This window comes from Cibotium barometz, chromosome 12, assembly GCF_041138505.1.
Source record: "Cibotium barometz isolate CiBa-2024 chromosome 12, ASM4113850v1, whole genome shotgun sequence".
NCBI classification, from domain to species: Eukaryota; Viridiplantae; Streptophyta; class Polypodiopsida; order Cyatheales; family Cibotiaceae; genus Cibotium; species Cibotium barometz.
In genome coordinates this window covers 50,427,509-50,442,763 of record NC_141057.1, presented here as the reverse complement: position 1 = coordinate 50,442,763, position 15,255 = coordinate 50,427,509, and the positions used below count along the sequence as shown (strand labels likewise).

The 15,255-nt window shown below is 45.2% G+C and overlaps 1 protein-coding gene across 4 annotated transcripts in view; it reads right to left on the bottom strand.

Annotated features, from left to right (window-relative positions):
- Window positions 1-15,255, bottom strand: part of BLOS1 (GCN5L1 family protein) — a 42,713-nt gene that overhangs the window by 17,398 nt on the left and 10,060 nt on the right. For 2 of the 4 annotated variants that reach the window (XM_086806652.1, XM_086806651.1), the window contains exon 2: window positions 3,049-3,140. In XM_086806652.1, the coding sequence (XP_086662778.1) occupies window positions 3,049-3,127 (79 nt within the window). In that variant the 5' untranslated portion in view covers window positions 3,128-3,140. Of the gene's footprint in view, window positions 1-3,048; window positions 3,141-8,689; window positions 8,744-13,373; window positions 13,728-15,255 lie in introns of those variants that run through there. The other 2 variants (XM_086806654.1, XM_086806653.1) reach the window with 2 other exon arrangements.

Genomic DNA, 15,255 nt, shown 5'->3' with positions numbered 1-15,255 from the left:
TGAGTTTCCAGCCTTATATTGTAATCAAAGCTCTTTTAATCAATTAAAGAAATACCGCAAGGGGCGCCACTGCGATTTGGGGCCAATCGGTGTCCGTGTACTATTTGCAGGAGCACTCTAGCTCCCCCTGTTTGTTTTCCTTTTCTAGGTCCTCAATGGTGTTGAAGTGTTTTATGTGCAAATGTTTGTTTCACCGCCCTTTGCTTTCTGAAGGCCGGTTTACAGACATGATCTTAGGAATTCAGTGGTTCCGTCAGTAAGAGCCTATTCCCAATTGGGAGCAGGACACTCTTACTATTTGTAAAGGTTTTCCTGAGCCTGTCATGATTCGTGGGGATAGAAGCATTCTTGGCATCCCATTGATTTGACATCTCCAAGCTAGACGAGCTATCCGCAAGGGAGCAGAAGGAGCACTCCTTTATGTTCGTGCTGAAACAGCCCCTCCCTCATTAGTAGCATCCGTTACATCTTCAGTCCCTCAGTTAGCAGAACCTCCTAGCAAGTTTCCCTCTTGTCTTTCCAAGACTTTCAAGGGCAAGCTAGAATAGCAATCAGTTCTCAAACATTTGAAACATGTTCATTATGGACACATTTTCACAGTCACCACAGACCACCAAGCACTTAAGTGGCTCCTGACGATGCCAAGTGCCCAGTGGAGTGCTCAGTACACTAGACAGGTTCAGCTTTCAGCTCTTCCAACAAGTTGGAGGAATGATTAAGTACATCCCTGGTCAGCATAACCCAATAGCAGATGTTCTGAGTAGAAAGACCAGCATCCTGACCAGTCAGGAGTCTACCATTCTCAACATCTCTGGAAAAGACTTAGAAGATCAGTATGTCGATTCCGCAGAGTTTGGTACTCAACCCAGTTTGGCCCTCAATTTTGAGCCTGGCCATCATTCAGTTCACAGACAGGCATGTAAGTTTAGACGAGATATCCACTTCAAGGAAGGGGATTGGGTCTCTCAGTGCATCATGAAACAAAGATTGAAACAAGTGGACAAACATTGTCCCAATTCCGTAGTTTTGGCCCTTTTCCAATAGTTAAGAAGTTAAGTGATGTCTCCATGAAGTTAAAATTGCCTACCAGTTGGACAATGCATGATGTTTTCCATGTTTCTTGGCTAAAACCATATGTTGATCCAGAAGTGTGTGATGTTTCAGATGAACAGACGTGGTAGACGAAGCAAAAGTTATTGAGCCTGAGCAGATCCTTCTTCATCGATGGAAGCATAGTTCCGGTCAACGGATACGTCAGTTTTATACGAAATTCCGAGATCGAGGCACCCACAAAGCCGTATGGCTAGACGAGGAGTTCTTCCAGGAGTACCCCCAGTAATTGGCGGACTACTTGGAAGCCATGAACCTGCCGCCAAGCTAAGCAGGAGGGAATGTCACATGCACTCTGCACTCAGTGCATGGTGACAAGATGGCTCATCATCTGCAGTGCAACAGTTGTACAGTATTAGAACCCAGTAGGATGATAATTGTCGTACGCCGTGACCCCATTGTACATCCTCAGTCTAGGATAAGTCAGGCACGAGCTACGTAGGTCATTCCTCAGCCTTAGCAGGTCAGTCAGTCAGTCAAGTCCCTTAACCCACTTGGAGAGAATCATTCACGCATGTAGAGTCAGTAGAAGCCTTAGGGTTTGCATCAGAAAGCACTCTGCATTCTACATAATATGCATTCATATGCCTGTGCATCATTTAGAACATCCCAGAAGCCTTAGGGAATTTACTAGGATTTATTTGGTATTTTTTCCATATTTTATAGTATTTATTTAGCATTTATTGTCATTTATAAATATAAACTTTATTAAATGACCAGCCAACTTGACCAACCTCTAGTTAGTATAAATAGGCTTGCATAGGGCTTAGTTTATCATTCGGAATTTCTTTTAAGATGAGATACTGCCTTCCCATACCTCTACTCTATAAGAGTAACGCTAGCATGACAGGTGTCCGAGATGATAGGGGCACCTTGGACCAGCAGGATGAGAACAAACTTTGGCTGAAGGTGAGATGGCTTGTGCACAAGAAGCTCAAGAAAGGCTTGCCACGTAATATCAGCTATGAAGAACTTCACAGAAGCAGGCACGGCAGTTTCCTCTCACTTCACCACTTCAGTGGTAGAAACATTCATAGATCGTTTGGCAACTATTGACAGCATCACCACATTAAATACCATGAAGATTCAATCTGACATCCCCGTGGAAAAGATGGTCATGAATGACTGAAAATTATAGGGATCACCAGGGTTGCATGCCTTTAAAGAGAAGGTACCTCCCTGAGGAACTATTCACTGGCCAGTGGTCACATAGGAGTAGGGGCAAGAGCAGTATGGAGCCGATCTTAATCAGAGTCCAATCAACATCCAAGCAGTAGCGCCCTCGCCTCCAGAAAGGGAGGTACAGGGTTTGAATCCACCCACTGTGGAAAGTGACGGCATGTAATTGCAGTACCCTCCCTCACTTTTTTTTAAAACATTCCAAGCAAGCAGAGCAGTTTGTAGAGGCCAGACAAAGACGGCCAAGTATAGGGTGCAAGGCTCAAGCTTTCAAAGCATCTTGGGCTGTATGGATATCAGAAAACTCGTTCCACCCAGCAGCTGACCCTTGAGGAATATCCATAAATTAAGATTCAGCAGCTTCACATTTTCAACAAGATTCATCTGTACGCTAGCTCCAAGTCTCAAGCCCCAAATCTGTAAGCAAGCAGAGCAGTTTGTAGAGATCAGCCAAAGACGGCTAAGTATAGGGCAAGGCTCAAGCTTTCAATGCATCTTGGGCTGTATGGATATCAGAAAACTCGTTCTGCCCAGAAGCTGACCCTTGAGGAATATCCATAAATTAAGATTCAGCAGCTTCATTAACATTTTCATTAAGATTCATCTGTAAGCTAGCTCCAAGTCTCAAGCCTCAAATCTGCATGCAAAGTAGGACTTCGACAGGCAATAGCAGTTTGTATCCTTTGTTATTCTCATTCATTACAAGTTGAAACATTTTGAGTATGAAAATTTAATACAATGTAAGGTTTCGAGACTTACCAGCACGCTCTTTCAAATGCAAGCTACGAAGGGCATGCTCTTGCATCATGGAGGTAAGAGCTGCTTCTAATCCAGCCATCGTTCTCTTACCTCTACAAAGTCCAATTAGAAACTGTAGAATTATTTTGAGGAAAAAAACTCCAAAGAACTTCACCAGTAGTATAGTCACAAGTGCATGTATAAAGAAAATACTAAACTTCTTAATATAGCACTCACATCCTAAAAACCCTTTCTCTTTGAGTATTCTCTCTCTCTCTCTCTCTCTCTCTCTCTCTCTTTGTTATAGAAGATATATTACCAAAATAACTTTACAAATGGCTACATGGCTGCTATGTGATGTACTAGCTTTCCCTCACTAATTACTCCGAACCACAGGTGTAACTCGGAGTACCCTCATCCAATATATAGCCGTGTCATTCTCCACCGAATGAGCTAACCGCAAGGAAGAGACTTGCCACAATAGTAGCCCTTTTATACGACCTATATAAGCTGTAATACCAACTTTTGCATCAAATATGAAGGCATTCCTAGTTAACCAAATATGCCACAAACCTGTCCACCTGAAAAAATGATAGAAAACTGAATGTTCTGTGTTATCTGGCCCATTCGGAATCTTGCCAAAAATCCAGTCTTTAATCTTTACGGGCCTATCTGTCAACGGGGAGACCATACGCGAGAAAGGAAATCCCACACCTTCTTTGCCACCAGACATGAAATGAAAAGATGCAGGCATGTTTCCAAGCATGTAGTACAAAACACACAATTACTAGAAGCAATCCGCTGCTTTCGCAACTAGTCCCCCAATGATAGGCTTCCAACTAGCATACACGATAGGAACACCTTTCCTTGATATGGAATCTTAGACCACCAGCCCTGTAAGATTACTTTCTTCCACCAAGCCCTACTCTTCTTGATGTTCCATACCCTATTAGCCTTCTCAGTGATCCAACGCTTATCTTCCACCGACTGTCATATGGTATACTTGATTTGTTGTACATTGGACAATGTCGTGAGGCTTTCTAAATGCCCAATCTAACCAAGGTTGCTGATCCTCCAACTAAGGAATATCACCAAACAGTGTAAGTGTTGCCCTCACCTTCTTCCGTAGCTGTACATATCCACGTGGAACCCGAAAATATTGACGGATTTTCCGAAAAGATAATAAGCGGCCTCTATGTGGGAACAAAGCATCCAGAATTCTCACTAGTCCCAATCGAGTCATTCTATTGAATTTTGGCCGCTCAACAAGTTTTTCATGCCACTCCAGAAGTCGTGAAGTAGCCAACACCTCACCTTCATTCCACTAGGCCCTACTCTTCTTGATGTTTCATACCCTATTAGCCTTCTCAATGATCCAACGCTTATCTTCCACCGTCATATGATACACTTGATTTGTTGTCTGTTGGACAATGTCGTGAGGCTTTCTAAATACTCAATCTAACCAAGGTTGCTGATCCTCCAACTAAGGAATATCACCAAACGGTGTAAGTGATGCTCTCACCTTCTCCCGTAACTGTACATATCCACGTGGATTCCGAAAATATTGACGGATTTTCCGAAAAGACAATAAGCGGCCTCTACGTGGCAACAAAGCGTCTCACTAGTCCCAATTGAGTCATTCTGTTGAATTTTGGCCGCTCAACAAGTTTGTCAGGCCACTCCAGAAGTCGTGGAGTAGCCAACACCTCACCTGCCATAGAATTCAACTGCAACCGTTGATCTAAAGGCTTCCATTTAGTGTGTGCCAACACCTCCTTCCATGAGATCATCAAATGAGAAAGGAGAGATGAAGCCACCACTCGAACCTGTTGGGAACCATTCACTACATCCCACCATGTACCATCAATCCTGGTATTACTATGCACAAGTGCGACCTCCTTTATGAGGGCCTTAGCCATTACCACCCATGACTCTTGAGATACACACATATCTTGCAATAAAGGCCATCTCCTACCAACCATATGTAATCTGACATCTAATAGGGCTGCCCCTCCACTCCTCTTCGGAGTAGTAACATGTTTCCAAGAAATCCACGTCTGCCTTGGCTTATTTCTTGCTCTTTTCCATAGCATGAATCAAATCGGCTATTGTATCTGATGAAAAGCTTTCCCCGTCCATGGCAATAAAGGCAAGAGAAAAGATATCATACTAATTATAAGGGATTGTGCCACTTTGAGCCGAACATGCATAGACCAACCCTAAGATTTCCAATACACAAACTTATCATTTATCCTAGCAGAAATCCGTGCCAACAAAGCCTGTGAATCAACATCAACTCCAATCGGATAACCCACGTGGCGTGTGATGCATCCCCTTTCTATGACCTGCCCATTCCATCCCAAACCAAGCAAATCGCTCTCGATACAGCTTATCAGAGCAGATTTTTGCATATTAATGCATAACCCTAAAGCAAGACCAAAAGTATCCCAAATAGCCATAGCCTTCTGAACATTATCTCTTTGAGCCTTATGGAACATGAAAGAATCATCTGCCACTGCTTGGCCAACCATCTGCTCTCCACTTGGAAGTGTAAGCCCTACAACTTCACCGTCCTCCGCTTATCCAGTCAAGATAAGATTGGATGTGTAACAATTGCAAACAAGAGAGGGCTAAGCGGGCATCCCTACCTGACCGATCTCGTCAAATAAATGGGCTCAGCCACCCCACCATTAATCATAAGCCTAGCCACTACATGTTGGCTAATAGTATAAATCAAAGAAGACATGCGAGGGCCAAATCCCATAGCATGCATAAGCCGTGAAAGAAAAGACCAACTAACGTGATCATAAGCCTTTTCAATATCCAATTGAATCATAACCACCTCTTGTCTCGAAGCCCTTGCACAATCAATTCCAATTTGTACATTCAATATATTATGCAAAATATTCCAACCTTTAATAAATCCATATTGCCTTGAATGACTCAAAGTAGGAAGAAAACACTGCAACCTGTTGACCCATCAATGTGATTGGTCTCCATTGACGTAGATTAACTGGGGATGGAACTTTAGGCAATAAATGTACAAGCCCAATCTTCCAACTTGCAGGCATGATACCTAACAATATTCTCACGTGCATGCTTTTGTTGCAATCTCTCTCTCTTTGTTGCTGCAGTTTTCCTTCCCAGATGTTATCCATTAGGAGCTCCTAGTACCTTACTTTTCCTCATAGTTGTTGTTTCAATTTCAGTTAGTTGTTTAGTTGTTTTAGCTTTTCTTACACAGACATTGTATCAGATCCACCAATTGTTGTAACCTTTTTGGTCTCATAGGTCATTTTGGCCTTTTGAAGACGTTAATATATCATTTCATTTCATTTCTCTCTCATGTTTCTATGTTCTTAGTATTCCATGATGAGTTTCCATGGACAATTTTGTATCACTCTAGTGAGATAGCTATGTTTATGTTTTCTTTCTGTTTTATTTTCCGTGTATCACTTTGGTCTCACAGGCCCATTGGGCATAGTCACAAGGGAACGTCGTTCCAAGCTCTTGGAACGGGGGAACGCGTTCCATAGAGATAGCCGTTCCCGTTCCCGTTCCAAAATGGCACCGCAGACCATGTAAGAAATATAAGTGAACTATGTATCATGTAGAACACATCTATGCATTATCATGGCCACTACTACTGAGATGGTTTGAGGTTCTTTCTTTACTATGCCTCTTTCCAAAGCATTTACAGATATATAAAGTAAATTTATAAACACATTTATGCAATGATGTGGCGTTCCCGATTCCGTTCCCTTTTATTCAAGCTTTTCGTTCCCGTTCCAAACAGTCATCCGTTCCCCAAAACGTTCCCGTTTCCTTGTGACTATGCCATTGGGTCTTTAGTAGACGCTTAATATCTTTCTTTCTTTCTTTCTTTCTCTCGTAATAGAAGATATATTACCATAAATTACTTTACAAATGGCCACATGGCCGCCTCTCTCTCTCTCTCTCTCTCTCTCTCTCTCTCTCATATAGGTTGCATACTGAGCCTTTAGCAGTAGTGCTCCATCCATCACACCCCCCCACTAGCTCAGTACTGTACAAATGTTTATTTCATGTTTATTTCATGTTTATTTTGTCCTTTTTTTCTAGACATCCAGAGAACATTGACAATTGTACATTGATTTGTCTCATAGGTCGAGTTCGGCCTCTAGTAGACGTTAATACAGCTCTCTCTCTCTCTCTCTCTCTCTCTCTCTCTCTCTCTCTCTCTCTGCACACGCACAACATGGATCCGTTTAATCCCTGTGGCCTTCCTGTGATCGTGTGCAGCTCTCTAACCCTAGTACCATTAGAAAAAAGTTGAGAGAAATAGAGGTGAAACTTAGGATAGACCATAATATAAAAGTGATAACAAGGAAAATCAAAACCCTTTAGGAAAAGTGTGGGGAAAATTATTAGGAAATGAAAAGCCGAAACCGAAACGGAACAACACCTCCAAAGAAATGGAGTTTTTGGCAATTGTGGCTAGGAAACGGCCATTTCCTGTTACTAAACTTTGGACACCGATGATTCTATATCAGACATGTTTCCTACTCTACTTTTGTCCTCACCATCAATCAGTGACCTTGCCCTTTTATAAATTTGGGTTCACAATGGTTTATGCACGACTCAATGATGATTCTATTGATTCATATGATGTGAAGTTACTCAATGATGATTCTATTGATTCATGTGATGTGAAGTTACTCACCAAGTACAATGCTTTTTGTAGGTTCACAACCTTATCTTTTGACCCATACAAATCACACACTAATAAGCAAGTGCCACATGGTATTGTCATGATAAAGGAACCTTTTATATTATGATCAAGGCTCTTTTTACAAATATAAAAACAAGTATTGTCATGGGAAAGGAACCTTTTATAATATGATCAAGGCCCTTTTTACAAATATAAAAATTCACACGGAAAAACACACAAGAGGTTATTTAACTCAGGTTTCAGGGGACATCCCGAGTAGAGAACCCTTGACTCTTACACAAAAACACGGAAAATATGTTTTTTCTTTTTGAGATTTTTTCTGCCTCCATGTAGATGGAATGTCAATGTAGACTTTTTACGACAGTGTTGCCATGACTCCATGCTTCAATTCAATGGAGTAGGGGTCGAATTAAAAGAGGCCCAAATTTTTTATGTTGCAAGCCTTAATTTGATGCAGATTGTTCAATTTTTGGAAAACCCCAAATTTTGAGTGTTGCAGAGGCTTCAATGTGGTGAAGCAAGCTGAATTGCAGAAAAGCCCCAAATTTTCATGTATTTGGGAAGTTCAATTAGGCCAATTTTTGCTAATTAGGGAAAACCCTAATTTTTTGGCTTGCTGCAAGCTTCGATTTTCATGCACATGAGAAATTGCAGTGGCGGGCAGTAGGGGTGCATGCAATTTTGACGAAACACTGGCGATAATGTACGAGCTGCACACGAGGCACTGGTGGGAGGTGGCGTAGGGTATTGAGGCGCAACTCAACGGAGGTGGTGACATATGTAGCTGTGATAGACACAAACAGATAACACGACAACAAATTGGCTGATGGGACATGGCTGAGTGAGTGGCAATGAAGCGGATGGGTTATGGTGCCGGGTAGCGTGCAGATGTGCAGGCGAAACATGGCTCTAATACCATTTGATAGAGAGAGAGAGAGAGAGAGAGAATACCCAAAGAGAGTTTATGCACGACTCAATGATGATTCTATCAACAGCAATCTTCTTAGCCTGCAATTTCAGCCAAATGGACTTGTTAAACATTAAGAGTCAAACAGTTGCTCACTCCCCAATTTGTATTGCATAGGGAGGATGGTGACAGTTGCTCCAATTTCAGCCACCTTCACTTGTACTTGGATGTGGGGAGAGGGTCGGGGTCCTCGCCATTGGGGCTTTTCGATTTAATGCTTAAGACAATCGCTTTTGCAAGACTATCTCACATTGGTAACGATCAAAGTTTATACACATCGATTAAAACATGGGGAGAATATTTTAATGTTTTTCAAACATCGTTTGGTTGTCTTATGCTAGGACTGCATTACAGAGAAAGAAAGAAAGAAAGAAAGAAAAAATATTAACATCTACTAAATGATGGATATTACTAAAGTAAATGCAAAGCTCAACGTGTATAGATAGAGGCTAGAACTAGAAATAGAATAGAAGTGTGTAGCCCAAGCTAGAAAACTACCAAACGTGGAAGATAGGCTACATCTTCATGGAATAATAGCATTGGTTTGTGCTTTTTAATCTTGCTCTTCATATTTCCTTTGTACGCTTTGATGAGAGCTGACGCCTCTTGTTTCCCAACAGTTGTATCAAAATGGGTTTGAAGGTTTGGGAGGGTTCAAAAGCTCTTCCTCTGAAGAAGAAGTTGTCAAAGCAATCGTCGTCTAACAGGAGTAGTAGCTTTCTCCTATTCGCATAACAACAACACTACAAGTATGCACGACAGAGCCACACATCAGATAGCAACTGACAGGCAGGGTTGGACAGTGCATGTGACATGTGGCACTGCCATGTGGCAATGATGATGCGGCAATGGTGATGTGGCATTGATGATGTGGTAGTCGGGTACGTTGGCCGACAGCATTACTACTAGCTGACTAGGAACACTGGTGCATATATATACATGGGTAGCCAAATCGTCATATTCATCTGCTTTCCAAAGTGTCAGAGCATTTCTCTGTAGGTGAAGTGCTAGCCAGAGGTGTACAGTAGGTCACAGGGCTATGACTTGACATCTTCATTCTCGACCACATCTGTACTTGAATTTCAATTATATTACTTCTTTCTTGCACATAATACAAAGCAATAGTTTAGGACTCTCATGTGTGTTGTATGTGTGATTCCACCGCAATCTTCTTTCTACACTTGGTATTAGAGCCTAGGAAACTTGCAAATTTCTTTTCTTTTTTGGCAACCGTGCGTTGACTATTTGAATAGGGTAGCACCTAGATTCCACGAGTGCACGAGTTCGGGTTTGGGGAGAGTGAATGCACTTGGGCTAATTGGGGTATATTGTCCTTCTCTGCCCCACCATAACTCATTGCGAGGGACTGCCAACAAGTATTGAAGAAGCTCGAGGATCTGAAATCATGAGCGTTCTCTGAGCTCCCCCCTCCCTTCCTTGCTTGCTTCTTCCACCTCCCCCCCCCCACCCCCCCCTCGCGTTTTTCTGCGCACCCCCCCCCCTCTCTCGCTGCTTTGCCCCTCCGCCTACTTATCCAGCCCGCCCCCTCCCCCCCCCCTCTTTTCTGCGCTTCTGCCCTACCTCTCCTCCGCACCCCCCCACCCCCTCACCAGCCTTTGCCGCCTCCCCTCCCATTCGCCCCCCTCGTTGCCGCCTTGCCCCCCCCTCTCTCTCCCTGTGCTCTCCCCGTTCCCCCCCCCCCTCCCTTTCCCCCCTTTTTTCCCCTTGTTTCTGCCCTGCCCCCCTCCCCTTTTCCCTTTTTTCTGCCCCCCGTCCCCCTCCATTCTCTAAGCCCCCCCTTTCTTCCGCCTTCCACCTCCCCCCCCCCCCCCTTTTTTTCTTCCCAGCTCCTCGCCTTCCCGCCACCGTGTCTTTTTCCTCTTCCCGCAAATTGAGTTTCAGGATCTTCGGGGTGTTCTCATCTCATCAAGTTTTCAGCATTTTTTGGTCTTCATCCCTAGAAGGACTCCATGGCAGCAGCTCCATCATCACCGACCAAGGCCACCGTTGCTTGCTTATCCTTTTCCGAAGTGGACCTTCAGATTCTCGCCACAACTGTTGCAGCTTTAGAGGCCTCCACCCTGGTTTGCAAAATTGTTGGTAGCCGCCCCGCGCCGCGGACAACTCCGGGATCTTTTACAAGCGAGCCTCATTGGTGAGCCTGCAAAGATCACAGACATTCACCCTCTAGGGCGTGGTTACTACCAAGTGGAGTTCGACTCACCAGTGGCGTCAGATTGAGTCACGAAGGTTGAGCCCCCTCGCACTGCGTACGACGCAGGCCTTCTTTGCGCGGTGGCAGCACGGCTTTGACCTTGTGTCTAAACCACTTGCTCGTGTGTCGGGCTTCCCAATGACAATTTGCTTCCCAGGCCTTAGGAAGGAATACCTTCCTCTTCTCCCGGTGATTGGTGGTGCCATCGGGAGAGTGATGGAATCCCCTCCACTGCAGCCTCGGCCCTCGCACGAGTAGCTAGGATTCCATCCCTCCGCATCAGTGTTGCCTCACCGGATTCAATGCCACATGTTATATCTATCCCATGCCTCCGGGGAGACCCCATCCTTCAGCGAGTGGAGTATTCAGGCCTTCCAAGCCAATATTTCATTTGCAGGCAAATGGGCCATCTAGCCAGAGCTTGCCCTCGACGCCAGTCCAGGAGACCGCCTCTAGTGGTCCCTCCCCCGCCCCCCACGGCCGTATCCCGTTCAGATCCTCATCAGGGGGTAGAGAGAGAGGTAGGTTCTCAGGCAATAGAGCACCACGTCCCGACAGCGGACGACACAACTACCGGAGAGTTGCGGACGGTTGGCACGCGCCCTGGCCGTCAGCCGACCACCACGGCTGAGCGCAGTTGCCGTGCACGCTAGGTTGGCCGAGCACAGGAGGATTCGGTTCTGTCAGAGAACCATTATGAGAATTTATCACAGCACCCACTCGTTGATGCCGGGCCCCCTCCAGTCGCTGAGCCGGCGCCTCCGGCCCCTCCGTTTGGCAGCCGATTCCCCACCGAGATCCCTCCTCAAATTCTCGGTGCCCAGTGAGGTTGGTAGACCCCACTGTGTCCCCGGTGAGCCTCTTCAACAGCCTTCCTCCCCAATGGATCTCACCTAGCAGCACCCCTCTCCGGCCTCTCCGCCCCCCCCCCCCCCCCCCCCCCCCCCCGCGCCCCCCTCCACCTCCTCCCCCGCCCCCTCCCCCTCCTCCTCCTCCTCCTCCATCCTCGCCTCCGTCTTTACCCACAACAGTTCCTTCAACCCCGTCCTCCACATCAAAGCGGCCTTCCACCTCTCCAAAGCATTCCCATCGTCCCCCAGCAGCCCCCGACCCGGAGCGAAGGCAGCCGGCGAGTTCTATCCGCCGCTTGATTCACCGCTTCTCTGAACCGGTGGGAGATGACCATTGCCGCCTCCCCCAATGAGGGGTCTCCTACCAGAGTCCCCAAGGATCTTGGGACAGCCTGTGGAAAGTTCCGGCAAAAGGAACACGTATGCTTGAGGAGACAATAGCACCTATTCGAGTATGTGTGGTCTTTCACCAGTCCAAACCCTCTATGCCAGAGAATGGCGCAATGATCTTCTCTTTTCCATTGAGTTCTCCCATCATCTTCACAACCTTCGCATCACCGACGTACTCACCCATCTTTGGCCATTGGCTAGGATGGAGCTTGGAGACTCATGCCACAGAGACCATGACGGGGAGATGGTGGCCTAGAGCCTGGAGGTGCTGTTTTTTGTGTTCATGCATAATTCTGTCGCAGTACCCCTTCGCCCTTCTTACAGGTACCTCCATAGTGATCGATGGAGTCCAGAGTACGCATACTCTCACTCGGACAAAGTGGTGCTACATGGAGGACAGGATCCGCGCCCACTTGGTGCGCCTTCGCCCCAGGACGGATTGTGATTATTTCCCGTCTAAATCCTCGCCTAAGACTCTCCGAGTGGAGAGCGATTCTACGAGTTCCCCCTCTCACAGAGATTGATATGTGGATAGTCTCGTGGAACATACAGGGTTCAGGGGGGCCTCAGTGCTTTCAGAGGCAAGGCATCCTCAGAGGATAGCTTCAGAGAGCCATAGGGGGGAACCTATTGACATTCTTTTTGAAACCGTGGTGGGAAGTACAATCCAAATTTCTCAGAATAATAAACTTCACATTAAAGATACTAAGTATTGATAGTTTCACCAGGTACAACCAAACTCACCCACCCTCACTTAATCAGTATAAAAGGTTTAGAGAAACTGACAACGCAATGGGTCCGGAACCCCCCCCCCCCCCTTCCCATAAATAAAACTTCATTACAAGGAGTATTTTCAGATACATGTAGAGGGTGCTCTTGCACCGGATTTCCAAGTTTTAAAGATGAAAGCAAAGTAAAACAAGTTACTCCGCCCAAGACCAAGGCAAGGGGTGTTTCCAGCTTCACACCAACCTTGTGTGGATCTCACAGGAGATGCCCAGTCTCACTTAGTCTACTATGTGGATCTCACAAGCACTCCCAGTCTCACACAAAATTAGATGCTCCTACAGAGCCTTGGCCACTTGATCCTCAATCCAAATAGAATCACTTGTTGCAACATCAATTACAGTGCACATACCTTCCCTTTGTTACTTCTTGAAAGCACTTGTATTAAGAAAGGAACTCGGAGAAGAGCTTCAGTAAGTCCCATACCTTTGTTACAGAGGGATTCACCACTTGTGTATTTGTGAGACAAGTTGTGTTGATAAATCTTTGTTCTTCTCTGTATGCAGCCTTTGTATATGAGTAAGTATGGAGGGAAAACAGTAACCTGCTGTACCACTGTGTTTGGAACCCTGCGCTGAGAGAGTGACACACTTCGTATACAGCCCTGTATACAGTAAACTACCCAATGGAGAACAACGAAAGAGTTTTTGACAAGCTGTCCCTCTTCTCCTCTTTGTGCACAGCCTTGGAAAAGCCAAGAATAGACATGATGGAGTATCCCTGTAGTTCAGTTTTGAAAGAAAGGAAAGAGAGATACTTGTGGTGCAGTCCAGACCGCGAGCATATTGATGACTATCATTCTGCCTGTGTGTGAGAGAAAGAGAGAAAGAAAGAAAGAAAGAAAGATATATTAACGTCTACGAGAGGCCAAAGTCGGCCTATGAGACAAAAAATAATACAACTGTGTTCTTCCGGTCATCGGAAGAAAAGAAAGAAAAGAAAAAGTGTGCATGTGTTTGGATACAACTGTAAATCATCATGGATCGGTGGAGCATATATACAAACAATATAAGGGGGGGTGGGGATGTGGATGGAGTGCTAAGGCAAGATGCATCTCTATATGCTGAAGGGGTAGTACAAGCATGCTATGCAGATCTATCACTTCAGTCGGTTGTTGGGTAAGAGAGAGATATCGAACCTTTCAGCGTGGACAGCCATGCTTTAATATTATTTTATTTGAGAAATATTGCTAACCTTCGTAAATAATGTTGCCCTTCTCATACAAATGACTTAAATACTTGTGTACCCATTAGGGTGTTCACACCCATTTTTAATGTGGGTGTGAACACTCCACCTTATAAAAAAAATATAACTAAGCCTTGTACATGGTTTTAGATCTTTCGACGGCCAGTTTTGGTGCCTGCAAAAAGCCAATCGCAAATCAACAAGCAAAGGCATCCACACAGTCTCGTAGCCAGTAGTTTTGGGCGTCCCCAGCACTATGAGACCAGACATAAGCAAGCATGCAGGACACGAAAACATGTCATGCATCTAGAAAATCTTTTATCTTTGCACATACATAAAATGAAGTGCATATGCAAATATACATTGGAAATCCCCCGTTCTCAAGCCATGTATCTCACTCAGGGGTCTAGTCATACTAGATGACCCCGGGTTCCAGTGTTCTCAGTCATTCTAGTCACACCTCCAAGCCTCTAGTCACACTAGCACTGCCAGATGAGCTACTGATCATATCAGCAAAGCCCAAATACTGGACATCCCGAGGGTGATTCACCAGTCAAATTGGTGTCCAAATGCATAGAAAGATCTGGAGAGAATCTATCTTTGCATTTATTTGAGGATACCTTGTTGTTTAGGGAGCCAAATGGTGACACTTTTTCCTCCAGGAGCATCACCTCTCTGAGGGCTGGACCCGCCGATGCGGAAAGATTTTACCAAGCACGAGCCATACTTTCTAGTCTTCATCCTTCGGCCCTTCAAAGTGAAACCGAAGGGGAACCCGGAACAATAAAACAGACACTTCAGATGCCAAAAAAGATATGAGAACACAGCAAAAACAACAGTCCAATACGATATGCCATTGGAGTCAAATCCAACGCCAAACTCTGTGTCAGTGTCAAAACAGCTGCAAAAAACTCAAAACAGTCCCTGAATACCTCCAAACTCAGCCCCTGAACCAATGCCCAGGAGGGAGTAGTGAAGAGAGGAGAAGAAATGGCCCAACTACTGTACCACTGTACAACATGAGCAAAAGAGAGAGGAACTCACCCAATTGCTGCACCACTGTACAGCCTGCACTAACGAGAGAGAGAGAGCTCAGCTACTGTACGGCTAGTTGTTCGACAGA